This window comes from Cucumis sativus, chromosome 6 (genome assembly GCF_000004075.3).
Source record: "Cucumis sativus cultivar 9930 chromosome 6, Cucumber_9930_V3, whole genome shotgun sequence".
NCBI classification, from domain to species: domain Eukaryota; kingdom Viridiplantae; phylum Streptophyta; class Magnoliopsida; order Cucurbitales; family Cucurbitaceae; genus Cucumis; species Cucumis sativus.
The window spans coordinates 6899361-6927091 of NC_026660.2; the positions used below are offsets into that span (position 1 = coordinate 6899361).

The following is a 27731-nucleotide window of genomic DNA, read 5'->3' on the forward strand; positions in this document are numbered from 1 at the left end:
CATGATGCTTTGATTATGCTTACATTTCTATATTCCCTACTCTTTTTTTCTTTTTCTTTAAGTCTATATACACTTTGTTTAAAAGTCTAGTTTGGATTTTTGTTGTTGTTGGACTCATATCTTGTGTTTCGTATTTGCTATTTGTTTTCACACTTGTGATAAAATTAAAACCGACTCACAACAATAATGTATTTGAGATGTCCGGTAAGATTTTGGTGCTACGTAATTTTAAAAGATGAAAAGAGTTTGAAAGCAAAACTAGACCATATGATGGTATAAAGATAAAAGACAGAAAGTCGAAAGTTCAAAATTTGCCATCCAAAAGGGTGCAATTTTAAAGGTATTCTTTTTCCTCTTTATTTTTTGGTTTGTAGAATGGAGTCAGAAATCTTTATAAGAAAGCAATTTTTCTTAGTAGATGTGTATTGTAAAAGTATGTTATTTGTATTAATATTTAAATTGATTCCACATAACTTGTCATTAGCACAATAAATTAAATGGTGACAAGACAAATGTTGGCGAATTAGCTTATGACGTAAATAATACATATAAAGTGGCATTTTAGCAACAAAAAGGTTTGTGATTTGAATCTCTATACTTTTATTATACTAAAAACCATCTACATTCTCTCTTAACAACGTTTTATAGTAGAGACTAGATGGTATTGTTTAAAACAATTTGTTATTAATGGGAAGCACAATTATCATCAAAATCTAAGATAAAAGAAAATGGAAAAAAAAATAGAGCAATGGAGGAGAGGAATACATTTTGTAAAAAGTAGAAGAAATAGATTTCTAAAAATTAAAAAATGAAGAACAAAAAGGAGTCTTCCCTTGAACCTACTTTTTCCACAAAAGAAAAGAGAAGTTTGGTGAAATGAAGTTGCAATAATTCAGGATGGACTGTTCAGTAGATTTTGTTGAGGTCAGAATAAGTCTTTTGTTTTTCCTTTTTTCTCTTTTAATAATAAATAATTATTATGTTGAAGGATATTATGAAGAGAAATTGATGAATTTGGGTCCACATTTTTAATGAAAGTTTGTTGTTATTTATTATTGTAATTAATTGATTTAGGGGAAACAATGGAAGTAGAAGTCTTAAGTATAGGGACCCACTAGTTTGTGTAGAAAGGTAATAGAAAACACCTTTCTATGTATTATTCATTGTTTATTCCCTATGGATTGCTGCCAATCTTGTTTACATCCTCTGGGGTTTGTTGCAAATATAGCATTATTCATTTTACAATTTTGTCAAATTGAAAAGAAAATCAACAATTAGTATATGGTTTTTTTCTTCTAGAAATCATTTTTCTCTCAAATCAGTGAAAGTATGTATCGAATATAACAAAATTTTATTTCTATCCATGTTTATAAGGTTGGTATGTAAGATTTTGCTATCGTTTGTACCGGTTGTTGACCGAAACATGGTGGTTAAATCATTACTATATGTCCTCATTTGAATTGTAAGTTTGTAATATTGGAAAGAGATGGGTTTCTTCAAAAAGTAAAAGTAAAATAAGTGAGGGGTGTGTTCATATTAATTTTTGTCTTTCTTTCAATTCACCCTACCGTAGGGTAGGGTTCGTACCGATAACAGGGATAATGGTAAAGGTAATTTGCAATTTCATTCTCAAATTTTCAATTGTACAAACTACGCTCTTTAATTAACTTTTCAATGTTGAAATTTGATTTTGAACTTTATAATTTTTGTAGAAATTAACTCGAGGATGATAAAAAATGTAAAGTTTAATTTGAGAGTCTCATTTCCACACTCGTATAAGTTTGAGAGTTCAATTTTTCACATTGAAAATTTGAAATCGTATAATTGTAATTGCAACCATACTTCACTGATAACTTTTACAATTTCCCTTAGTAATAAATATTTTATTAAGTTTAAATAAATTTTTTATTTACAATACATGAGATGAGTAAATCGAGTCTCAAACTTCAAAGTCAATATTAAATGAAATAGAAGTTAACATTGTCCAGTAACCTCTTAGAACACGTTATAACATATAATCATTGTTATTTTTTTTATAAAGAAAACGTTACATTGCATATTTATGGAAAGTGAGAACACATTCGAATATATCCGAAAAAAAGAAAAGAAAAGTAAATGTTGATTATTTGGTTCGGGCATGTTTGGTAGGGCACACATTCTTTTAGATCTAAAAGTAAAAAAGAAAATAAAAATCTCTTCGAAAAAGTAAAATTAACAACAAAAACAAAAGTTTAAATAGTTTATTAAATAGAAGTGATAAATCATGGTCATTATTTTTCATAACTTCCACAAATACATGAACGAGAGATCAAACTTCTAATCTATTAAAAAAGTTAAACATTTTATGAAGTTAATTTGATCCAATTTATAATTAAAATTGATTGAAAGTTGTAATTATATTGAATGGGTCAACATGTATATAGATGTAGGATAAAGATGAAAGATTCTTGTCCTAACCCTATTTGTTCTTAAGACATAATTATTCTTTCTTAAGAAAGCAATTGGAACAATAAATAGCCTTTGAACTCAAAAAAGAAGAACAATAAAGAGATCCATTTGGCCATTTCCCCCCTAAATTAAGACATCAATCAAATCTATTATTTTACTTCTTGGGTTTTGATGGCTTCTTCTTCTTCTTCCTTATTATTGTAATTAATCATCTCCATTAATAAACCTTTTCAAATATCTTAAATGATCTCATTAATTAGTTAATATTAGAATCTTTTCACATTCACGAATAAAATAAATTTCTCTTTTAAAAGTATTGTAATACAACTTGAATGGAGAAGATTTGAACTCAGAATCATCTCTTATCCTAACTCGAATACATACATATGTCAGTTGAGCTAAGTTCAGATTGACGTATAAAATGGATTAATTAAGTCATTTAATTTCAATTATCTACTCTAACTAGTAAATAATGTCAAAATTAATTGGTTTACTCTTTTATTATATCCCCTTTCGATCGAGTTAGTGAAAGATAGTTTAAGTCATTAACATTTTTCTTAGGTTAACATTGAAAAATTCTCTCGTAAGCATCTCTAGGTTTTGCATCCTTTTTTTCTCGTTAGGAAGGAAAGGAATCATACGCAAAAGAATTACTTGAAGTTTCTTCGTCCTACTTCATGTTTGAGTTGATCTTTTTCTTTTTCTGAGGTGCAAAGAGAATAACAAAATCACGGTCTGACATCTCGAACTTAAGGAAGAAGTTCTTGGTACATAAACACAACAAATCGTCAACCAATCCCATTTGAGTTGATTTTTAATTGAATACATTGAAGAATAATACATATTAAATGTAATTAATGTTAGCGTTCAAGTGTCACAATAACATGACTAGATTAATTAACTCAATTAATGATCATCATGTAGGACCTTAATTGTGTAATTATTTAGTTACATTAATTTAAGTCATCTAAGTAAACCTAGCATAGTCTAATTGGACCAATTTACATCATGATCATGTAGACCCAATTTAATTTGATGACCTAATTAATCAATTGTCCATAAAACAAAAAGATATAACACCAATACTTTTTAAAACCTATTTCTCAAAATTCAAGAACTATACGACTTTGAAAAATTATCATTCCAAAATTCAATTGGAACCAAAAAAAAGATAATTATATTTTTTTCATAAATTAAATCATCCTATGAAATCAAAATCAAAATTATTTGATTGTAAAAAGAAAGAAAAAAAACCCAACATCATTTTCCACACCTTTTTTGCTTTTATCAAGTAGTTCAACAAGAAAACGTCGTCGTTTGAGGAACCACTTTTCTTTTTTCCTTTTACAAAACACACAGAAGTGGGGTTTTGATTGGATCCAACTTCTCTTTCTCTCATATATTTATGAATCTATTTCCCCCCTTTTTCTTTTTGGAAATTAAAAAGAAAAAAAAAAGAAGAAGAAGAAAGAAACCCTAAAAATCAAAATCAAAAGCAAAAAATGATTAATAGAGAGAGAGAGAGAGAGGATATTCTTCCAATAAGTGGAACCTTTTGGTTGAGAAAAAAAAAATGATAAAAGCAAAGCTGCAAAGCATATATGTATTTATATATATAAAAGATTGGGAGGGAAAAAGAACGAAAAATATATATTAAAGCAACGTTTCAAAATCCTCTCTGTCTCTAAAAATGCTTCATTCTTATATTGCACATTTATCAAAAATTCAAACCTATTTTAACTAACTTTTTCTCTTTTGCCTCTATTTCATTTTTGACTATTTATATATATACACACACATTGATCTTCATCTCTAGGGTTTCTTTTAAAACACACTGTTCATAATATAGTTGTCGAGTCTTATTTATATCACATTTTTTGATGTCAAAATTCAAATCGAAGACGTGTCTTACCTTTCCACACTCAATAATGTAATTCAGAATAAACGTGTGACCTTCAAAGTAAGAAAGATTTTTTACGCTACTGTGACATTTGACAAAAGGACTTTGATGATTAAGTTTCACAAAGAGAGTTTTTGTAGTAATAAGAGTTTGTAGGAATAAGAATGAACTTATTATATAGGCTAGTTGACTTTAGGTTGTTTTTTGGAATCTTGACGTACTCTCTCAAAATCTCTCTTCTCAATTTTTAGCTATGGGTGTAATAGGTGTGAATTCATATTCGAGTTAAGTGGACTACCCTAATTGATCTAATATATGATCGACGTCGATCGTGGAGGGACTTTCATGAGCTACGACTCATGGCTGACTTGATTCATAAGCTCATTTTGAGCCTTGAACTTTGGTTTTTGTTTAATTCAAGCTCAAAGCTAGTGAACTTAACTCAAACCTTCTTATTCACACTTACCCCAGTAACATCCCCGAGTTCAAACTTATTTACAAGAAATATATACTTTTTCGTTTAATTGAAATATACAAAATACTTTATTTTATATTTCAATGAGAAATTGGAATTTCTAAAAGATTACAGGCAGATAAAATCTAAAAATGATATAAATATTATAAACTATTATATATATAATATGAACTTTTTCTTTTTATCTCAACAAAAAAGGGTTAAAAATTGGTGTGAAATAGAAGATTGGAATATACCTCTAAACCTTAAAGACAGAAATGCTTTGCTCACCAAAAGATGTGATTTTTATTGTTTAAAAAAAACCTTTTATATTTCATTATGCTTTTTTCCAAGTCATCTTCACTCCTTTTCTTAAAAATTAAATTAAAAAAAATTCCTCAAAGGCCTAAAAATATCATGGAAAAACAAACTTTTTTTTTTTTATATATAAAAATATAGATAAGAAAAAGAGAGAACAAAACTTGGATTGGTTCATATATATTGCTTAGCATCTGATTCTTCTTAAATCTTAAAAATTCCATGCAAAAAAGCTTTTCTTTTTAGTTTCTTTTTTTACCAATGAATTATTATAAATAATAAAATTATTCAAAATATTTATAAATATAACACCAAGAAAAGCTTCACTGTAAAAACATATAATTTTATTCTAAATCTCCGAAAACATAAAAACGAAAGAATAAAAGAATAAATAAACATATAGATATATGAATATTATAAAAGTGATAACTATTTTCCTTTCTTTTTTAAATAATCGTTTATACTCATAATTTCTTTCTAACAAGTTTATCACTTTTATATATATATAAAAGTGATAACGGGTTTTCAATTCTCACCGTTGTCACATTATTTATTTTTTTAAACAAAAAAAAAAGATTATATTTAAGAATCAATATATTTATAAACATTCTATGGTTGGGTGTATTTACTATTTACAAATACATTTTCTTGTCAAACTAACTTAGAAAAATAAAATAAAACTATAATAATATATTTTGTTAGCTAAATGATAGCATAGTGAACATTGTTACAAACCTTGCCCTTTGTTTGATGAACAAAAGTTATTAATTAAACAAAAAAAAGCACAAAAGCTTGAATTGGACACCAAGAAAAGCAACTTTGAAATTTATAGCCTTAAAAAAAAAAAAGTGGTAAATTTATGTAAACTAAAAATTTATTTAATTTTTAAAACGAGGAGACTAACTATTTATTACAAATAAGAGAAATAAATTAAATTATCTTTTGAAAATCTTCTTAAATAATATTTGTTTGAGGATGGCTCTAAATAGCTTTTAGAAAAAACTTTTTTCAATTTTATTTTAATTTTTCTTAATCATTTTTTCGTTTTTCAATACAAATATACTCTAGATTAGTTAGACGTGGAATGGAAAAAAAATATTTAGAGATATAATTTTTAAAAAATTAAGTTTATAATTAAAAGGGACAAACTTTAAAAATATACAGAAAAGAAAAGTAAAAAGTAAATTATCTATTAGTTGAATTTAGTTAAAATATTATACTTTGATTTTTCTAATGTTAATCATTATATTTTTCTATTGGTCAATTTTAATCCTTTTATTTTCAACAAAATTTAAATTTATTATCCAATATTAGTTTATTATTATTATTTTTTTAAAATAGTGTTATTAATAGCATTTTTACTATTAACTTTATTTACATATTTTGTTTTCTTACACGACTAAATTTATCATTTACTACAACTAAAGTTAAACCATTAAAAATATAAAAAATTAAATTAAATAAACAATATCAAAATTATACTTCAAAAATAAATAAACCAAATTCCTTATAATAATAAAATAGTTTAATATCAATAAAAATATGAGATCTAAATTAAAAGGAAAGTTTGCAATAATAGAAAAAAAAATTATGATAATAAAGTTTTAAAAAAAAAGTGGTGTTATGAGTTGTTTTTTCTAAATTAAATTTTTTAAATTAAACAACAATAAAACTCAAATATTCTTTAAAAAACAATAAAACTCAAATAATTTCCAATATATACAGAGAGAGAAGGGTTTTTAACAAGAAGGAGATTGGAGATTGAAGATTCTCTTTCCAAATATTATAAAAAAAACAAAAAAAGAATCACAAAAATAAAAACAAAAAACTTTTTATCTAAATTTATTTTTGAATGAAGAAGAATAAAACTAAAAAGAAATATTCCATAAGCAAGCACAAAGGAGAAAGAAAAAAAAGAAAAAAAAGGCAAGAAGGTCACAACCCACAAGGGTCATTTTAACACTTCAAAGCCCCTTAAAAATAATCAAAAAGTCTATGGACCCCATCTAACTTGTTATCTATCATCCTCTTATCCCATCTTCCATACCTTCTAATATATATATATATATATTTATTAATGTACTTATCTTTATATAATTCATAAACTATTTAATCATAAACTTCTTTTATTTTTTTACTTTTGAAAATAATGTATTGATATTTATTGTAAATTGGGTTTCTAAATAGTTTTTGGAACTTATTATCAAGAAGAATGGTGAAGTTAAAAGACAATATTAGTAGTAATATATCATGATTTGCTTTATCATCATGTTTTGTAATATAATAAATGACAATGACATTATCATGGTTAATTTGACTTTTTGTGTATTATTAGATTACAATGGGCTGAGAGGATAAATTTTTTAACTTTCCTCTTTGCCTTGTAGCTCATTCCTAAAGTACTCCATGATCCTGTTGCCTCTCTATTACATCATTTAATTAGTTTTACGATATTTAGGACTTATTGTTGATTGTGTTTGGCTACACGAAAGTGTTTTTTTAAAAGAATATTTTTGGTACAAATCGGTTAAAATAAAAACGTTCGGTGTGTTTTGTTACACTTTTGTTCAAATATTTGTATATGTTGATGTCAAGTTAATGTAAACGATGACTGTGGACTAGTGATTTGAAAGCTCAAACTATTTTTCGATTGATTTAGTTAATGTGCAGAGTTAGTTATTAGGGATTGGTTCCTAGAGTTGGATATTAGAGGGTGTCGGGCAGAGTTAGTTATTAGGAATTGGTTGCTAGAGTTGGGTATTAGAGGGTGTCGTTGGAGTTCACCACCGGAGTTGATCGTTGGTGGAAGTTGGTGGTGATGGTCGTTTGAAGTTTCATGGGAGTAGGATGTTGGCGAGAATCGTGGTGGAGAACCATTATTCAAATAAGAGAATGAGAGGTTAATAACCACAAAAACACTAATTTTTTTTTTTTTTAAATGATTTGATCGAGTGTTTCTCTCAAACCAATATATTTCATAAGCTTTTTTATCTAAAAACTATTTCAAGTGGCTGCTAAATATTATAATCTTTTTTTCAAGATTAAAATCTTTCGAAAGTTAAACCATACACATTTTGAATATTTCTGAAGTGACTCTTATTCTTCTCCTCTTTAACCCTTACAATCCCCTAACAATCCATGAACTAAATAGTGCAACTCCAATTGATAACCCTTGCAACAAATATTACCTCAATAATAGAAATTAAAGACGACTACTAGATCGGTTTGCTCTCTTCCAATCCCAAAGCTATAACTGTGCCAATGCTTGACACTCTTACTTTAATGGAAAGCTTCTTCACTCCATAGTTATCTTTCAACTTTAAACATTGCAATCAAATCTAAAATCCCAAAATTTAGACAAGTTTTAGTTAAATTAGAAGTATATATACAAGCAAATAAAGTCCTTTTCCTAGAATAAAACAATGAACGATATTTTTTATGATAATACATGAAAGTAGTAATCCAACTTATATCTCAAAATTGATAGTATAAGTCTATACTAATTGAATTATGTTCGTGTTGACAAATAATTATGTTCGTAGTATAGTAAGAATGTGAAATAATAGGAACTAAAATCTAAAACATTCGAAAGTATAGAGACGAAATTAGTAATTTTAGATAGTTTAGAAATTTAAGAGGGGAGATATATATTAAGTAAGATATTCCCCCGCAAGTTGCAAAACAAAATGGTCCAAATTTGATGATCTCTTTTTAAGAGGAAAAAGAAAGGAAAGAAAAAAGGGAGAGACCCAAAATGGCCGCTGGAACAGCGAAAGAATCGCTTACAAAATTAGTCCCATAGATATATTCATTCACTTCCCACTCCCCACTCTCCACTCTCCAACAAAGCAACACTCAACTCTGAACTCTCATCCCCCACCGCCCTCCGCCGACTACCACCCTCCGCCGTCGGCCCTTTGAGTCGACAATGGGCTGTACAGCTTCAAAGCTCGACCAAGAAGACACTGTTCGGCGCTGCAAGGAGCGCCGCCGTCTCATGAAAGAGGCTGTCTATTCTCGCCATCATTTGGCCGCCGCACATGCCGACTACTGTCGTTCTCTTCGCCTCACCGGTTCTGCTCTCTGTGCCTTCGCCGCCGGCGAACCCCTCTCTGTCTCCGACCAAACCCCCGCCGTCTTTCTTCACAACGCCCAAAATCCTCTCCAGTCACATACTCCACCGCCGCCACCTCTGAGGCGAGGAGTTTCCGGTACGAATTCTGTCCGGTCTAGTGTTCCGTTGCCGTCGCCGTCGCCTTCTCTCCATCCTCCTCCGGCGCCGCCGTCGTTTTCTATTTCTCCGTCGCGTACTATAGCGAGTTCCAAGCTTCCGCATATTCTGTCTGCGTCTAGTATTTCGTCTTCCGTTTCGCACCGGCAACATCGCCGCCGTAAACAGACGCCGAAGCTCCCTCATATTCTCTCGGAATCGGATCCTTCTTCTTCTCCGAGGAGTGAGAAATCTAGCTTTTCTGCTTCTTTTCCAACTGCTTATCCTAATTCCACTTACTCTAGTACTCCTTCTCAAGCTTCCTCTGTCTGGAACTGGGAGAGTTTTTATCCTCCATCACCTCCTTCATCCGAATTCTTCCAGAGTCGGTCTCAAACTCAGATACAACCGAAGCCTCATCCAAACAACGATTATCATGATTACGATGACGAAACTGAGCAATCGGAGTATACCTTCTTCCACAGGAAATCGGAGAGCAAAAAAGATGACGGTCATCAATTCCAGCAACAGAAGCACCATCTCGACGACACGGAGACAGAGAGAGAAGAGGTTCAATGCAGCGATTGGGGAGATCACTACAGCACCACGAGCTCATCAGACATTGATGAAATTGACGGTACAGATGCCGATTTGAGATCAGAGGCTGACACTCGCTCAAATTTCGAATCCTCGATCCGAACAGAGTCCGTAGCGCCCGAACCAGTGACTCCTCCTCCACCGGCCAAATACGCAACGCAGATGGAGAAGTTCGACGACGCAGGCTCCTCCGCAGGAAGCTTCCGAACCGGTGAGATCTCCGACCTGAGAATGGTTGTGAGGCATAAAGATTTGAAGGAAATTGTTGATGCTCTCAAAGAAAACTTCGAGAAGGCGGCTGTTGCAGGAGATTCAGTTTCGAAGATGCTAGAAATTGGTAAAGCAGAATTGGATAAAAGCTTTCGACATCTAAAAAGTAAGTTCAAAGTCATCTTCATTTTCCCTCTCTTAAACTGCTTAGAAATTTCGGTTTCAACGATCAAAATACTGAAATTCTGAATCAAATTCTTGTAGTCCAAAGACTTCTCATAGATCAATTCAGCTATTTCAGATCACATTAACTAAAATTATCATATGAATTGGAAACTCTCCCAAATTTTCTCTCAATTTCTCAGGAACCAAACAAGAAACCTAATTTCTTGATTTTCAACTGAAATTCTTAATTCTTAACTGATCTTCTCTTCCATCATTCCAAATTGAAATTTGATTGGTTCAATTTGCAGAGACGGTATACCATTCGAGCAGCGTGTTGAGCACCTTGAGCTCGACCTGGACCTCCAAGCCGCCATTGTCGGTCAAGTACCGGCTCGACACCGGTTCGCTCGACCAACCTGGCGGTTCAAAAAGCCTCTGTTCGACATTGGACCGGCTTTTGGCTTGGGAGAAGAAACTCTACCAAGAAGTGAAGGTAAAGAAGAAAAAAGAAAAAAGCGATAGAGAGACCTTTTCTTAATTTCTAACTTTCCTTTTTCTTTTTATTATTAATTACTATTTAATGTGGAAAAAAGTATTTTATTTTGTCAAAAAGGTGTTTTTAGAAATATGACTCAGCAATGTCTCTGCTACATGTTAGCGTGAGTCCACAGCAGAGATCTCAAAATGACGTAAATGCCACTGGGTTTTTACCTTTTATGACGATAATACCCTCCGTGGCGTCGCAATTTGACCATAGGGGTGTGGTATTTTCGTGATTTGAAACGTCGTCTACTCGTCTTGTCTGAATAACAAACATCTTTCGGTGAAATTATTTTAATGACCATATTACCCTTTAATATTTGTCTTATTGACAAATGGGTCAGCCTAATTCACTGTTTTTTAGGCCTTATCCTTCTTGGCGGCTGGCTAAGTGAAATGAATTATCGACACGTTGTTATAGACAACAGTTTTTTTTATTTTAATATATTTGTTTTGTGATTATACGTGCGGGTTTGAATATTTAGAAGTTGTTATAGGCTTATAGCTAGCCAATTTTTTAGAAGCTTGATCTTTATACTTTAGTATTTCATAGTCATTTGTAATTGTCTTACGCCAAGTTACCAACTCCACTTTATTAACTAAAATGAGTTTGTTTGTGGAGTTTTTTAGAAGCTTTCTTTAAACTATACTTTATTCTTTTAGTCGTTTGTAATTTGTGTCTTACGCCAAGTTAGCCAACTGCATTTTATTTTGTAAAATAAGTTTGTTTGTGAAGTAATCTAAAAAAATTTACATTTTATTATCACATGGCCAACTTTCTTCTATTTTTATTTTGCTCCGTTCTTATTTGTATGTCAACTCTTGTAATGTAAGGAGTTTTTAACTGTTTAAAAATGCCCCTTCAAAGCACTTTTCAAAACATTTAGAAAGTCTTCCAAAACAGGCCTTTAACCACTAATCAGAGTGTAGATCGTTATTTTCTGTTATAATATATGGTTTAGGGTTGAATTTGTAATGGGTGCGTTGATGTTCTAGTATTTAATTCATTGTTGAAAGTATGGTATAATATGTTTCCGTAACTTCGAAATTCCGAACACAAAGATAGAATGGAAGAATACGTGTATGTTTTTTTATGGTGACTATCATTGTGCCTCCTAGACTATTCATTATCTCGCTCTCTCTCTCTCTCTCTCTCTCTCTCTCAAAATGTGATAGAAAATGATAGATGTCATTACTTTTTATTCCTTCAAAGCCCCCCCTTGTATATTACGTGCTTCTTATCCTTGCTTGGTTTCACATTTTGATTATGTATAGAAACTACATTAGTGTTGGGTGTTTTTGATGGTTAACGCATTCTATAAAATTCTTTCCAGGCTAGAGAAGGTGTGAAGATTGAACATGAAAAGAAATTGTCATCGTTGCAGAGTCAGGAGTACAAGGGGGATGATGAAAGCAAGTTAGATAAGACGAAGGCTGCTATAACTAGACTGCAGTCACTAATTATTGTCACATCCCAAGCTGTCAATACAACTTCTACTGCCATAGTTGGTCTAAGAGATTCGGATCTCATTCCTCAGCTTGTTGAACTTTGCCATGGGTAATTCCACTCTCTTCAGCTTGTTTTTGTGAAATTGTTTTTGGTGCAAAATTATGTGATGAAAACCGTGCAGCAGTAATATTGACAAGATATTGCAATTCACACATCCCTCCATTATCTGAATTTCAAATTTGATGGCATCAGCCACATTCCAGACTAGGATAACTATGTCTTTTGAAAATAGGCTAGTCTTATGATTATGAAGCTTTCAATTGGATAGTTTCGTTCCATTGATGAAATTATTTCTTGTCTTTTTTTTTAAAAAAAAGTTTTACTAACTCACAAGTTCTATTAACTTGAATTGCACCATTTAGAAACTTTTTCCTTGCATGTGCCAATGATTGTCACTCGTGTATCCTAGCACTATTTTGCATGTGTTGATTGTGTCGTAATAATTGTTTACTTGATGTTAACCTAATAATGTGTGAGAGTACTGATAAAAGGAATACATTGAAAATATTATTAGGATTGTAGTGAAGGAATTTTGGTAATTAGCTCAGTGGAACTTGGTTATAACTTTATAAATAGTGGGAGATGAGGTTTCTAGGTAGGTCATATTTTGGGATTATCCATTATGGGTACTTTGTGGCAAAGAGATAATCCTCTTGAAAGAATATTGTTATATTGTGATTTCTTTTTAATATTGCAATTTATTTGTATCAATAATTGCGTGTGTGTTTGGGATCCGATTCCTAACATAATATCAGTGGCCCCTATCCCGGTACTGGCCTACTATATAGATATTATCATATTTCATTTGAGCTATTGACGTCATTGATGGTGTGATATGTTTCAAGCTGTGCAATAGGATCAACTGTTCCACGAATCCAATGTTTTCTATTTTGTGGGGTGATCTCTGTCTAACAATGTCAAGGAATGGCAATGCTTGTCTAGTGACTGAATTTTGTCATTTGGCTCTTTGGAAATAAAGGAAAATAGCCAATTAAAGCCCCCACCACCAGCCTAAGCGTACATTATATGCAACGGCTGGAGTAATCCCGGAATGTCTTTTTGTCTCGGTTTTGCATTGTGAGTTGTTTCTCTGGAGTTGAGTCTTAATATGGCCCCAAATCTCTGATAGATACTCATCTGAAGAGAGCGTTCATTAGATGTCAACTCTTATCATCTGAAGGGTGCGATATTTCTATACTACAGTGTCCATAAAGTGATTGATTGATCGGTGGCTTCCTTTTCTTCACAGTTCAAAGATAACAAAGAATAATTTTAGTGTCGCATTTTGTAGCCACCTCAAAGTAGACTTTGATTTTGGCTAAAGATACAAACTACCTCATGGTAAGGGAATCTGTTACAATTTTGAAACCTAGAAATATGCACTGAATGTGTGTGTGTGAGGTATCAAGGATTGAAGAACATTGGTCTTCATCTATTCTCTTTATTATGAAATTGAGAAATAAAGATAAACAGAAAAACGTAAGAATTGACACAGAGTGATTCACTAATAGAGTGTTTGCTACGCCTGCAAAGATAGAAAACAATTTTATTTGAGAGAACTATTCAGAATATAGAATAGTGGTGCCTCTAGGGTTAAAGAGTATATACAACACAATTCTCTAAAGTCAAGGGTCAGCCTCATGTTCTTCGAAGCGCCAAATAACATGTTCTAGACATTCCAACCTTCGTTGTAATATTTTATGAGATATGCAAACAATTTGTCTCTTGACATAGAAATAAGACTCGTCTTAGTTTTTCCTCTTTCTATTATTTATTATTATGTTTTTCACTTCAAAGCCATGGACTGTATTTGATTTTCTATGAAAACACGAATTCTGCCATTCGATTCTGTCGTGTATCTGTGTGGGCTGTTTTAACAAGACACTGTAATTGTACTTAATTTTCTTCTTTTTATGATGCAGGCTAATGTACATGTGGAGATCAATGCACCAATACCATGACATCCAGAACAACATCGTGCAACAGGTTCGGGGTCTTGTTAACCAAACAAGTCACGGTGACTCAACTTCTGAATTGCACCGTCAGGCAACCCGTGATCTCGAATCCATGGTCACAGCTTGGCACTCTAGTTTTTGTCGATTGATAAAGTTCCATCGTGACTTTATCCGATCCCTCCATGGTTGGCTTAAACTCTCCTATATTCCAGTCAACAACGACAGCTTAACTGACAACAAGGAACCTGCTGAGATATTTCTTGATCAGTGGAAGCTTGCTCTAGATCGTGTCCCCGACACGGTTGCTTCCGTGGCGATCAAAAGTTTCATCAATGTTGTTAATGTGATATCTGCAAAACAAACCGAAGAGATTAAGATTAAAAAACGAACCGAATCAGCATCAAAGGAGTTTGAGAAAAAATCTGCATCAATCATGCACTTAGAGAAAAAGTTTTACAACTCTTACTCCATGGTTGGCATAGGACTTCCAGACACTGGACCCGCCGACAATGGCCATATATTAGATGCTCGGGATCCTCTAGCCGAGAAAAAAATCGAGCTTGTCGCTTGCCAAAGACGAGTCGAAGAGGAAAAGATAAAGCATTCCAAAGCAGTAGAAGTGACAAGAGCAATGACACTTAACAATCTTCAAACTGGATTGCCTGGGGTTTTCCAGGCCTTGACTAGCTTCTCGGCCTTGTTCACAGAGGCGCTCGAGTCGGTTTGTACTCACTCTTATTCTATCAAATAGACACTGTTTCCCCCCCATATGGTCTTTCCTTTTTTTGGTTGCAGAAAGAATGGAGTTGGGTTGGGACAAGGCTGGAGGAATTTTCTTTAGATGAGGGGAGGAGGATATTATCGTTATTGGTAAGTAATTAGTAATACATTTTGGAGAATTTTATTAATCTGTAAATATTTGGAATTTTTGCACTCTGATCCTTCTAAAAATTTTCTTTTCTTTTTCCTTTTCCCCATTGTTTATTGGGGGGTTAAACAAAAATATTTGCCTGTATAGGAAATTGCTTGGATTGTTGTATCAAATTCACATTTTCAGTCATATTAATAAATACAAAGCATCTTGCTTTTCTTACCATTCACCATTCTCCTCCTCCCCTCTTAAGAAGCTACTTTTTTTTTTTTTGATAATTTTGCTTTTATTTATTATGGTATGCTCCTCTTTTTTGCCTTTTTTGGGCGACACCTTGGACTAACGCGTTGAGTTGTTTATTATAGTGAGGGGTTAGTAATAATTTGTTTACCATTTAGGTTTATGATAATATAATACGTACATGCGAACTTTTTGTCAATTGGTTGATGTCTTTATTTGATGTATTCTCAACTAAGAAGTTGACGTTAAATTAACAACAAATGGATCTTAAAGATTCAAAGTAGAGACTAAACAGAAAAATATCTAAATGATTCTTTAACCTAATTGTGATCACTACACCATGTTGAATTAAAAAGGTATTTTTTTAAATTAGTTCTAAATTATAGTAAAAAAATTTAGAAGTCAATTTTTTTATTGTTAAATTATTAATTTAGTTGATAGAAGTCAAACACAAAATTTAAAAAAATTTGAACATTTATATTACACAACTCTTAACCTACTACTAGGCACACCAATGAAAGCTCAATAAAAGATCGATTTGAAAAATGGTAAAAAATAGACAATATTTAGATCATATAGCAAAATTTTTCAGATTTTATCAAATAATAGACATTGGTAGTTATTGATATGTTTCTATTAGTGACATCATTGATAAAATTCAAAATTTTGAATTACTATAGCTTCTAAATATTTTAATTTATTTTGTTATTTTGAAAATGTCCCGTCAACATGTCTTAAAAAGTTGAAATTGATTTTTGTAAAGGGGTTGGGATAAAATGCATCTATTATTGTTCAAAGTTCAAAATGCGTAAAATTGACATGAAACATGGGTAGGTGGGGTCTTTTAACTCTTGAGACAAGAAGCAGGGAAATAGGATCACAATACAGAAATGAAAAACATTTATACTTTTTAAAAAATGAAATAAGAGACAATGAAGCAGATACTGTTTTCTCACTGTTCAATGTTCATTATATTAATATCTTTTACTTATAATTAATAAACCCTCAAACTCAGCATAGGGTTCTTACTTTATATATATTGTTTATTTATTATATTTGGAAACATTTGTTTAAAACTAATTTAGTTAGTCACTAAAACTTATTAAATAATAATAAAAAGGAAATAGTAAAAAAAAAAAAACTCATTAAGAAAATTAAGTAGAGTTTACTTCTAGCTAAGAGATGAAATAAAGTAAGCCATGATTATGAGTATTTTTGAACATTCAATTTAATTATTAATTATGTGAAATAAATAATTTATAAGTAATAATGATTTCTATGCTCTTTTTTGTCAAATATTTTTTTAACATTTACATAGTAATTCAGTCACGAAAAATTTAAACTAATCTTTTTACCGAAATTGAGATCGAAGGTTCAATCCTTCGTTCTTAACTTTTTTTTTTTTAAATTGTATTAGTTTTTTAGTTCTTTTTACTTTAAGTTGGTTCAAATTTGGTTAAAAAGTGGTTTGAATGGTTTTGTTTTAAGGAAATGGTAAATTTAGTGGTTGAATAATAATAATAATTTACCTAAAAGAAATGCATAGTTAGGTATGTTTTCAAAATCTATAAGTTAACATTTATTTAATATTTTAGAAATCAAACATGAAAACTAATTTTATAAATTAAAATTGAATAATAAAAAGAAAATCAAAATATTTATATAAAATAGTTTTAGAAAAACGACTTCTTGCGAAGAAAGATTTTTCCAACTTTGGCGCGCAACGTGCTGGATGAAATTTGATCTCCGTACACACTGACACACACGTGTCCTTCTCTATTCCTTCCTCGCCACCTTTGATCGGAGAAAACTTCGGGCGCCGTCATACGGCGGTTAAATTCACAGTCGATTCTTCATCGGCAAGTTTTCTTTTGGTGAGGACTTGAAGGAGATGAATTACGAGAGAAGGTTAAAAGCGGCGGCGAAGCTCATACTTCTCCACGATTCTGGCTCCGACAACTCATCGGAATCCTCTCCAGATTTCGGAGTTACGGCGACTCTGAAACCCTACCAAATCGATGGAGTTCAATGGCTAATTCGGCGATATCATCTTGGGGTCAACGTCATTCTCGGTTACACTTCCATCTCATTTTTAGGAATTATTGTTGTTAAATGAGCTGATGATCCCCGATTTTCTTATCGTATAATTTGAACTAGTTTCTTCTATACTCTTTATGTTTTTCTTTTATTATCTCTTCATTTTGTACTTGTCGCGGAAGGTTGACCAAATTTTTGTTTAGAAGTCGTTGATTTGAATAGACTCTACTTTGAGTCCACTAGCCAACTAACAATCTCAGAATTTTGAATTTGCTTCTTTACTCTGTAATTCATCATTTCTCCCATTTGCATTAATTTTATAATCACTGAAAATTTACTCTATATTCGTTTCCGAATCTTGAATGCAACTAAAAATAAAATTTATGAAAGCCCTATTGTGGTTTCTGCGTTCTAGAAATTTACTATTGTGTGTTTCTTCGACTCAAATGTGCTCCGTTTAAGGCCTTAGACGCTAAAGTTTCTGCACACTTTACCCTTAATCCATGCTTTTCTATCTGTTTGTAATAATATTGATCTGATTCTTGCAACTTTGCGAAACAAATAACCTATTTGAATTTGGAGTTTTGTTGGCTCGTTGAATTTTGCTCTTATTTTAAGTATTGGTGCACTGTAAAGGTTAACCATATCATATAAACTATGCGTGGATAATCTTTGTTTACGGGTTCTTTTCTTTGTTAATGCTTGCATCTTCCCACTTTTCGGATTCAAGCTGTTTTGGCACCTTACTGACTTAGAAAGTACTGAATTTTCCAATTCATTATAGAGTTAATTTTTTTGGACGTATTCTATATGTTTCCAACACTCATACATTAATCCCTTTCCTTTTCATGGTTGACCTCACATTCATCTATATGCAGTTATGACATATTTCTTGGTTGTTAAACTGGATTTTGATAGTGAACTTTCCCCCCCTCCAGGTGATGAGGTATGGTTTCTTTACCATCACGACGTTGGAGTGCGGTTGCATTAAACTCAAAGTACTTTATGCTTGAAAATAATCCTTAAAGTCTAGGATTGTGTCTGGGGACTTTTGATGTGCATCATTGATTCACGGCTGGCAAACTTTAATTTTTTGGTGGTGAGGAATGCCCAAACTATATCCTTAAAGTGAAGTGAGACGATGTTAAAATGGGAAAATTACTGTAATTAGATGATATACCGTACTATAACATCATATGAAATTTATGATGTTGCATACACTCATTCCTTGGCGACAACATGACAATCCAAGAGGATATTTTAATAAACTTCCTCAATTATGTGATTAAGCATTAATTTATACTTATCATTAATATCATATTTTCGTACCCTTCGTGGGAAGAAAAATTAGAAAGGTTGAGCAAAAGGAGGGCTCGTTAAATGCGTGCAACGAACTTTGTTGGCAACCCAGACTGGACTTTCTTTCACTGTTTGTCACATTACCTCTCATTTCTCTCCCTCTTCACTGTAACAATGCTGAAGGATGATGATTGGCAGTAGTAGTGCAGAAAATTTATTTTTGTTCTTTTCTAGTACTCTAGTCTTTTGGTCTTGTGGTGTTGAGTTGAAACTAGAGTTGAAGAGAAAGTTCACATTTTTATATTAAACTACTTTTGTAGCAAGTACATTGGCTGGAATGATCTCTAGTTGAGCTTTTTCAATGTCCTTCTGAGTTTAGGTTAGTTGAGTCTTAGTCAGCTCAGATTAATCCATCTTAAGTCTGTTTTTTTTCTTAAATCATACTCTCTTTTATCATTTTGGTTAATCTGTTAAAATTTTAAAACAGAATAGTTAATTTTTCTTTTAAGTCTTATTCATGCTGTTCTTTCCTATTTCTATTCTATACCTCTTTAAATGAATTATGAACAGATGGGGTTGGGCAAAACCTTGCAAGCCATTTCTTTTCTTAGTTATTTGAAGGTCCATCAGATATCACCGACACCATTTTGTGAGTTGAATACATTTTTCTATTATTGATTTTCAAAAACCGTGGGTCAGTTTCTTTTGCACAAGTTTGGACTGATACTTTTTTTCGTTGTCATGTTTTTCATAGTGGTATTATGCCCTCTAAGCGTGACAGATGGTTGGGTATCAGAAATTGTCAAATTTGCTCCATGTTTAAAAGTTCTTCAATATGTTGGAGATAAAGAAACCAGAAGAAATGCACGCAGGCGTATGTGTGAGCATGCAACTGAGCAACCAGTATCTGATGTGAGTTTAATGACATTGTATGTGTTATCTTCTCGTTGAGAAGTTTTTGTTTTTTGAAGTGGTTCTGTTTTTGATGTGTGAAGTTATTGGAAATTTTGACAGGCGTTGTTTCCTTTCGACATTTTGTTGACAACATATGACATAGCATTGATGGACCAGGATTTCCTTTCTCAGATACCTTGGCAATATGCTGTCATTGATGAAGCACAGAGACTTAAAAACCCTTCAAGTGTATGTAAAGGCATCATATGCTACCTCTTTTACTTGTGAACATATACTATTCCTAATTTGCAAAAGGATTTATGTTAAGGAACCAAGGAAAAGATATTGTGAAGGGAACTCCATTTTGAAAAAGTAGGCTGGTATCTCTAGATTGCTTCTCTCTATTCATTAATTGTACTGTAAGCAACAAGCATAAAACTTACTCTTGGAAGACAAGTGGCTAGGGGACTATCATCTTTATGTGGCGTTCTCTAATCTTTATCATTTGTTAAATACGAAGTTCTCTTTCGTGGCATCTAATCCTCTCTACTTCTAGAAACTCTTCCTGAATCTGCCTTGGTCTTTGTTGTTTGCCGTATGATAAGGAGGCTAACGATGTTATAGCCCTTCTGGGTTTAATTGGTAATGGTGATGTCACTTTATCCAGATAGAAGTAGCTTTCGGTGTTGGAGCCCTAGTCCTTTCGATGGATTTTTTTTGTCGGTGGCTTCGTCCTCATCTCAAAACTTCCCAATCTTCTCCATTCTTTGGAAGAGGAAGATTTCAAAGAAGGTTGGTTGTTTTGTGTCGCAGATTCTCCTTGGCAAGGTGAGAACTATTGATCGTTTCTAGAAGTTCTTGTCCAAGTTCATTGGGGGTCAAATTTGTATTCTTTGTGGGGAAACTTTGAGGACCTTGATCACCTTCTTGGATGTTTCAGTTTGCTAGGTCTCTTTGGTGTAGATTCTTTGAGGCATTTTCTGTTAGTTTGCAAGCCCAAGGATTCTTAGTTTCATGTTGGAGTTTCTTATCCATTCCCCCTTCCAGTAAAAGGTAACGTTGTCTTTGTGCCATTTAGTTAGATCTTTGGGGGAAGGATCGATAAAATTTTTAGAGGTATTGAAAAACCATTGGGGGAGTTGTTTCTATAAGTAGAAAGCCATTGGTGGAGTTGTGGTTCCTTTCTAGATTTCACGTGCCTTTATGTTTCTGTGGATTTTTTTTGTAGTCACCCTTTATATCTTATTTTGCTTGATTGGAGCTGTTCCTAAGACTATTTGGGCTATTTATGTTGTTTATTTTCTTGCTTTTTGTGTAATCCTATGTATTGAACTGTTTCATTTTTTTTCCACAAGGAAAGCTTGGCCATGCAATATAAAATCTACGCCCAAAAGAATTTCTGGGACAAGAAATGTAGCTACATAGTAAATCATACTATATGTCAAAAGAACAAATAAAATCTCCAATCCTTTAAGAAATGGAAAAATACAATGGAACTAATTCTCCTATAATTCAGACCTAGAAGGAACTGTTGAAGAAAACCAGTCCTATACACGCCAAATATTCTTACCCTTTTATTTAAAGATGTTCATTTTTTGCTCAAATTTCCAATTGTGTAGTTATGTAAATTTTAAACTCGTGAAGTGAAACTTGTTCTTTGTATAATTTTACATTTTATTCGATATGTTTCCCATGTGTATGTTGAGTTAATGAAATACCATCAAGGAGTTTCTTCTCAAATGTCTCACTTATGTAAGATTGTGAACCAAACTTAAATATTAGTTCCTTCAATTCATATGATGTTTGTTTGGCTACTGAATTGGGTTCTACTATGCATGAAATGTGATCTTGTCATGGTAATCTGTCTTGCCTTTTCATTTCGAGTAGACAAGTTCAACAATCTTTTGAGTATCTAATTTCCGGGTGTTTAAAATTACTTGCTGATTGGAAATAAAGCGTTTCCTCTTTTGCAGTTCTTATTGCATAAGTGTATATAACGTTATGTGGAAACAGGTTCTGTACAATGTACTTCTAGAGCGTTTTCTTATCCCAAGGCGGTTATTGATGACTGGAACTCCTATTCAGAACAATCTCAGCGAACTTTGGGCTTTATTGCATTTTTGCATGCCTTCAGTCTTTGGTACACTTGATCAATTTATTTCTATATTCAAGGATTCTGGAGATCTTACTTTAGGTGATCTATCTTACCTTCTGTTGGAACACTTTTTTTTTCTATTTTTTTTGCCTCTTCTTGCAAGCCCTCTGAGATGTTAAAGAAGAACGTATATACTACTCTATAAGTTTTGACTGTTATATAAGTAATGACAGAAGTGTAAATGAATATTTTAGAACTTTTCTTGGTATTTTATCTCTATTTGTGCACAGATGGAAAAAAATTTGGAACATAAGAATGACTAACACTTACCTAAGTTTACATATCTACTTTCCTGTTGCTTGAAGTATTGGAAATTCTAATTCTAACTGAGGCCTCTTATATTTGTTTGAGCTCTGTTTGTAAAATGTTCACGATACTGTTTCAATTTGGATCACAAAGTTGTTGGAGGTAAAAAAGAAACAACGCTCTTTCTCAATTCATTAGTGTGTTGTATTATTACTTACAGGTCATGGAAAAATGAATGGACATGAACATTTTAAGAGTTTAAAGTATGTACTATCAGTCTTTCTTCTAAGAAGAACAAAAGCCAAGCTTAGTGAATCTGGAGTTCTGTTGCTACCACCTCTTACTGAGACAACGGTGTAAGCACTGTGCTAACCACTTCTATTGATACTCATGTAACTAGTTTAATGTCTGATTATATTTCCACATAGGATGGTACCTTTGGTTAACCTTCAAAGGAAAGTCTACATGTCATTATTGAGGAAGGAGCTGCCTAAACTACTTGCCGTTTCGGCTGGATCCTCAAACCACCAATCTTTGCAGAATATTGTATGTCATTTTTCTTGAACTTCCATGCTTCATTTTGGGTATCTATCTGTTATTGTAGGTGAATAGCTGTTTTTAGTGACTGATTTCTTGCCCCAATTTAGGCGTTTTCAGTTGAATTGAATTATCCAAGGCAACAAGTTTTACTTGACTGACCTACTTTACATTTAACAAAGCACCTTTTATTTTGTTATTTATTTACAGATTCTTTGGATTTCATAGTTTTTGTTTTGCATTTTCTAATCTGTGGGAATACTTTTACCGACCAGACATTGGCAGACTCTATTGCTGGGTCCATCTGTTACTGCAAATATTGATTGAATATTTTAGCTCTTGCTTGGCAGGTGATTCAACTTCGAAAAGCTTGTAGCCATCCTTATCTGTTTCCTGGTATTGAGCCCGAACCTTACGAGGAAGGAGAGCATTTGGTTCAGGTAACCTGACCTTTCTTTTGTTAGTATGTGTTTTTTCTGTAGCTTCTTGGTGTACCTGCTCTTCCATTTCCATTAATAGCTTGGCCTCTCTGAATGATTGAATTGGAGATGCTTTTTTGTAACTCCCTTTGATTGGGGTTCTCCCCCTTTTAATGTTTTATCATTTTATCAAGAAGATTGTCGTCTATAAAAATAAATAAATATATATTTTTTTAATGTCATCTCAGCATTATTCATATTATAAAAGTAAAAAAATGTTTGGTAGGCATTTCGCTCTTGTAGATAAGTGTAGTGACAATAAGACAAACATGAAAGTTTAGAACTAAAGGTATAAGTTGCCATTTTATTTTTTAATCTCATTAATGTGAGTGATTGATCTTTATAAAGTAATAGTTGCCAATTTCTGCATACCGTTTGTGCTTTGGAATTTATTATATCTAAAAATGAAAAAGGAAAAGGGTGTATTCTTATTGTCAAAATACATTTACCTGATTGTGAAGGAAGCAGTCTTTGAGTTCATAACGATCCAAATATTTGAGAATTTTCATCTTTGGTTCCTGTCTTTTCTGACTTTCCGATTGCTTTTCATTAATCTAATCAGGCTAGTGGCAAGCTTGTGGTTCTTGATCAATTACTTCAGAAACTGCATGAATCTCAACATCGTGTCCTCTTATTTGCTCAAATGACTCATACGCTTGATATATTACAGGTTTGAGGTTCCTCTGAACATCTTCACATAGTAATGTGCATTTTTATTTAGCAAAAGAAGAAAGTAAGAAAAATTCTTAGGCTTAAAGTTGAACCATCTATCATGTTTCTAACATATTAGGACTTCCTGGAGTTGCGGAACTTTTCCTATGAGCGTCTTGATGGATCAATTCGAGCTGAGGAGCGTTTTGCTGCAATCAGGAGCTTCAGCTCGAACAGTGTTGGGGGAAGTTCTCAAACTACCCGTAATGATGCTTTTGTTTTTTTGATCTCCACAAGAGCCGGGGGAGTTGGTTTGAATCTAGTGTCGGCTGATACTGTGAGCTTCAACTTTATATTTGTTTTATATGAGCTTAGAAGTAGTAATTTTTATGAAGTCAAATTTCTATAAAATTTTGGTTTAAGTAAGTTACTCCGTGTTTGATTTTGTTTTTGAAAATTAAGCTTACTTTCACATAAAACTTTATTCCTTTGTTATCTACATTCTACCAATAGTTTAAAAAACTAAGCCAAAATTTAAAAACCTAAAAGATTAGCTTTCAAAAATTTGTTTTTTTCTTTTGAAATTTGGCTAAGAATTGAACCATATTATTTTAAGAAAGATGCAAATCATGGTAAGACATGGAGAAGAAAATAAACTTAATTTTCAAATACAAAAACAAAAAACAAAAGGGCTACCAAAAGGGGCCTAATTTTTTCGGTTTTTAAATTTTGGTTTGAATTTTTTAAAATACCCCTAAAAAGTAGATACCAAAACAAAGAATTCAATATGTGGAGTAGTGTAGAAGTTTAATTTGAAAAATCCAAATGGTTATCAAACGGGACCATAGTTTTTCAAAATTTAAAATGTGATTAATTTATTGGCACTTGGCATTATTCTACCTTAAATTTTCAATTAACTTGTTAGGTAAACTAGAAGCAGAACGATCTCATCCAACCATATACTTCTATAATTGTTATTACTTGAATTTGTTTTATCATCAATGTGCATCATGTAATAGGTCATATTCTATTAATGAACACAAGATTAATTGTTATAACTCAAGTTTGTTTATTCATTAATGTTCATCGTGTTGCAGGTTATATTCTACGAACAAGATTGGAATCCACAGGTGGACAAGCAAGCTTTACAAAGGGCACATCGAATTGGTCAAATAAATCATGTGTTGTCCATAAACCTAGTTACATCCCAAACTGTCGAAGAAGTAAGATTTGCCACTTAATGTATGAAACAAGCTGAGGTCACCTTTCCCATTTGTGAATTTAGTTTCTTTATGCAGGTTATCATGCGAAGGGCAGAAAGGAAGTTGCAACTTAGCCAAAAGGTTGTAGGTGAAGATTATATTGATCAGGATGCAGAAGATATTGCAATGAATGAAACTAGTGACTTGCGATCTATTATATTTGGGTTACATGTTTTTGATCAGGACCAAGTAGACAATGAAAAATCAGGAGAGTTTGAGGTGTCAAATGTCAGTGCAATGGCTGAAAAAGTTATTGCTCTACGACATAAAAAACTATCAAACAAGGATGATACAAGATTTTTGGTTAATCCAACAACTTTTTCAAATGGTACTACCTCTCTCAATTTTGACCCAGGCCTTGATGAGGTGTCATATCGCTCTTGGATAGAGAAGTTCAAGGAAGCAACTCCTGGTGCTAACCAAATCAAGGAGTTGGAAGACCGGAAAACTTTATCTAGAGATAAGAGTTTAAAACTTCAGGCTGCAAAGAAGAAAGCAGAGGAAAAGAAGCTATCTAAATGGGAAGCCCTTGGATACCATTCATTATCTGTTGAAGATCCAATCTTACCTAATGACGGTGATCTAATTTCAGATGCTGGCTCTGTTTACTTTGTCTATGGAGATTGCACGCATCCATCAGCCACAGTGAATTGTATATCCGAGCCTACCATCATATTCAGGTTTTATATTTATGCCTTTACAGCGAAGGCAAAATTATTTGTGATGCCCCTTATCTTTGTTTCCATTATCACGTACAAGGTGATCTTGTTGCCTTTTTGCCTCTTTGCTTTCTTATCTTGTATTGTGCGTAAAGTGAAGTTTTCCAAACCAGCCGTTACTTGCAATGTCTTACGCCAGATGTACATCAATTAGAATCTCACTACTTCCATTGTTGCCCAAGTGTGAAGCTATTTTTTAATCATTACTTTATTTATTGACTGATTCATTATTATTATTATTGTTATTGCTTGTATTTTGTGGGGGAGGCGAGAAGGGGGAATGATCTCATATGTTCCACTTGATGTACCTATGTACAGTTGTGTTGATGATTCCGGAAGCTGGGGGCATGGCGGAATGTTTGGTGCGCTGGCAAAACTTTCTGAAAGCGTCCCTTCTGCATATGAACGAGCTTCTGAATTTGGGGATCTACACCTTGGTGATCTTCATCTCATAAAACTTGGTTAGTGTTCTCTTTTGCTCTCTCAGTACTGAGATTTGTGATGAATAAAGAAACGGTATGGGGTTTTTATTTATTCAAACTAAGCTTTTCTTAAAAGGAATCATATCTAAGGAGCAATCCACTGTTTACAAGTAAAATAATTATACTCTGAAAGTTACGTCCACATTAGTTGAATACATCGGGAATATTGGTAGTGGCATTATGTAGAACTTAGTGAATGTTTCCTTGGGGCATGTGGATAGTTTTTTTTTTTTAATATATTAAATTTATATTCACCTATCCCCTTATGCTTTTGGGTCATAGTATCAGAGTAATCCAGTGTTTAGCTAGTGAGCTTACCCTTCTCGGTCAGTTGGTGATTTAGTAGTTATCAGGGATCAGTTCAGGAAGCATGGGTTGTGGGAGATAAATAGCCTTCTAAAGAGGCTACCTTGATATTGATTATTTTCTTGATTTGAAGTATAAGCTGAGCGGGAATTGTGTCCTGGATTACGCTTATTGTGGACTTGATGCAAGTGACGTAACAGCTTTTCCATTACCGTTGCATTGAGAAGCTCATAGAAGGAAGCTCAATCGAATATAACTGTAAATAGTTTAATGGTGGGAGGTAGGACTACATTCCAAAAATTGTCCTCTCATTCCTGTTTGATGCAGATGACAACAAACAACAGAGTGATAATGCTCCTCAATGGGTTGCATTGGCTGTTGTACAATCTTATAATCCAAGGCGAAAAGTCCCAAGAAGCAAGATTTCTCTTCCAGATTTGGAGAACTGCATATCAAAGGCATCATCTTCAGCAGCAAAACATTCTGGTAACCATTGCTACAAAATATGGTTCTTGTTCAATTCCTTGCCACTGATAATGTTGCTTTCAACCTTTACTTTCATGTTTTCGTCTCTTCTGTTCATTTCATCTGATGGAAATTTCTTCACGATTCTGAAAAACCTGTCAACTATTGTTTATCTGTCGTCATACTACTGAAGTGGTTATTCATTTCTTTTCTAAAAGCTTCAATCCACATGCCACGGATTGGTTACCAAGATGGATCAGATCGCTCCGAGTGGTACACTGTGGAACGTCTTCTCCGAAAATATGCTTCCATCTACAACGTTAAAATCTACGTGTATGTTTCTCTTTGCTTGCTTTTCACACGACGGAGTTGTTAGTGCTGATGTTATTTGAATTTTGTGCAGGTACTACTACCGAAGGACATCTTAGGATTGGACATTCTTGGCAACTGTTATGTACATGATTTTGCTGAGTATCTAACAAAAAGTTTTCTAGATTTGAATGTTCACTTTTTGTATTTGGGTGTATGAAAAAATTATCTTTTCTTATATTAGGAACTAACCTTTCCCATTTGGTGTATGAAATGTTGTGTATGTGGTTTGGAGCAAAAAGTAAAGACTTTATTTAGAGAAAATGTCGTGCATTAATCATTTACAAAATATAACAACAAAAAAATTTACTTTAGAGAGTTTCTTTGGAGAATTTGATGAATTTTACTATATTTTGTAAATAGTTTGAATGGTCCATTTATATATATTAATTCAAACACATTATCAAACTTA

At 32.7% G+C, this 27731-nt stretch overlaps 2 protein-coding genes across 5 annotated transcripts; both read left to right on the plus strand.

Moving 5' to 3' along the window:
• Positions 1 to 8788: 8788 nt before the first annotated feature.
• LOC101219960 (nitrate regulatory gene2 protein) lies at positions 8789 to 15403 on the plus strand. The gene is made up of 4 exons (XM_011658539.2): positions 8789 to 10303; positions 10611 to 10795; positions 12177 to 12400; positions 14275 to 15403. Exons 1-4 carry the CDS (start codon positions 9049 to 9051, stop codon positions 15056 to 15058), a joined length of 2448 nt encoding a protein of 815 aa, XP_011656841.1. The 5' UTR covers positions 8789 to 9048; the 3' UTR covers positions 15059 to 15403.
• A 1695-nt stretch (positions 15404 to 17098) lies between these two features.
• Positions 17099 to 27633, plus strand: LOC101210671 (probable helicase CHR10). 4 transcript variants are annotated; one of them, XM_011658540.2, is made up of 17 exons: positions 17100 to 17490; positions 18394 to 18401; positions 19325 to 19403; positions 19509 to 19666; positions 19769 to 19897; positions 21662 to 21842; positions 22270 to 22405; positions 22478 to 22595; positions 22937 to 23026; positions 23628 to 23735; positions 23856 to 24053; positions 24814 to 24939; positions 25015 to 25658; positions 26016 to 26158; positions 26813 to 26971; positions 27169 to 27283; positions 27354 to 27633. In XM_011658540.2, exons 1-17 carry the CDS (start codon positions 17310 to 17312, stop codon positions 27376 to 27378), a joined length of 2598 nt encoding a protein of 865 aa, XP_011656842.1. In that variant the 5' UTR covers positions 17100 to 17309; the 3' UTR covers positions 27379 to 27633. The 4 variants fall into 4 exon arrangements, with proteins under 4 accessions (XP_031743556.1, XP_011656842.1, XP_031743555.1 ...); XM_031887695.1 differs by having other exon boundaries at positions 17101 to 17490; positions 18394 to 18554; XM_011658541.2 differs by having other exon boundaries at positions 17101 to 17490; positions 18394 to 19403; positions 19509 to 19683.
• The last annotated feature ends 98 nt before the right edge of the window (positions 27634 to 27731 follow it).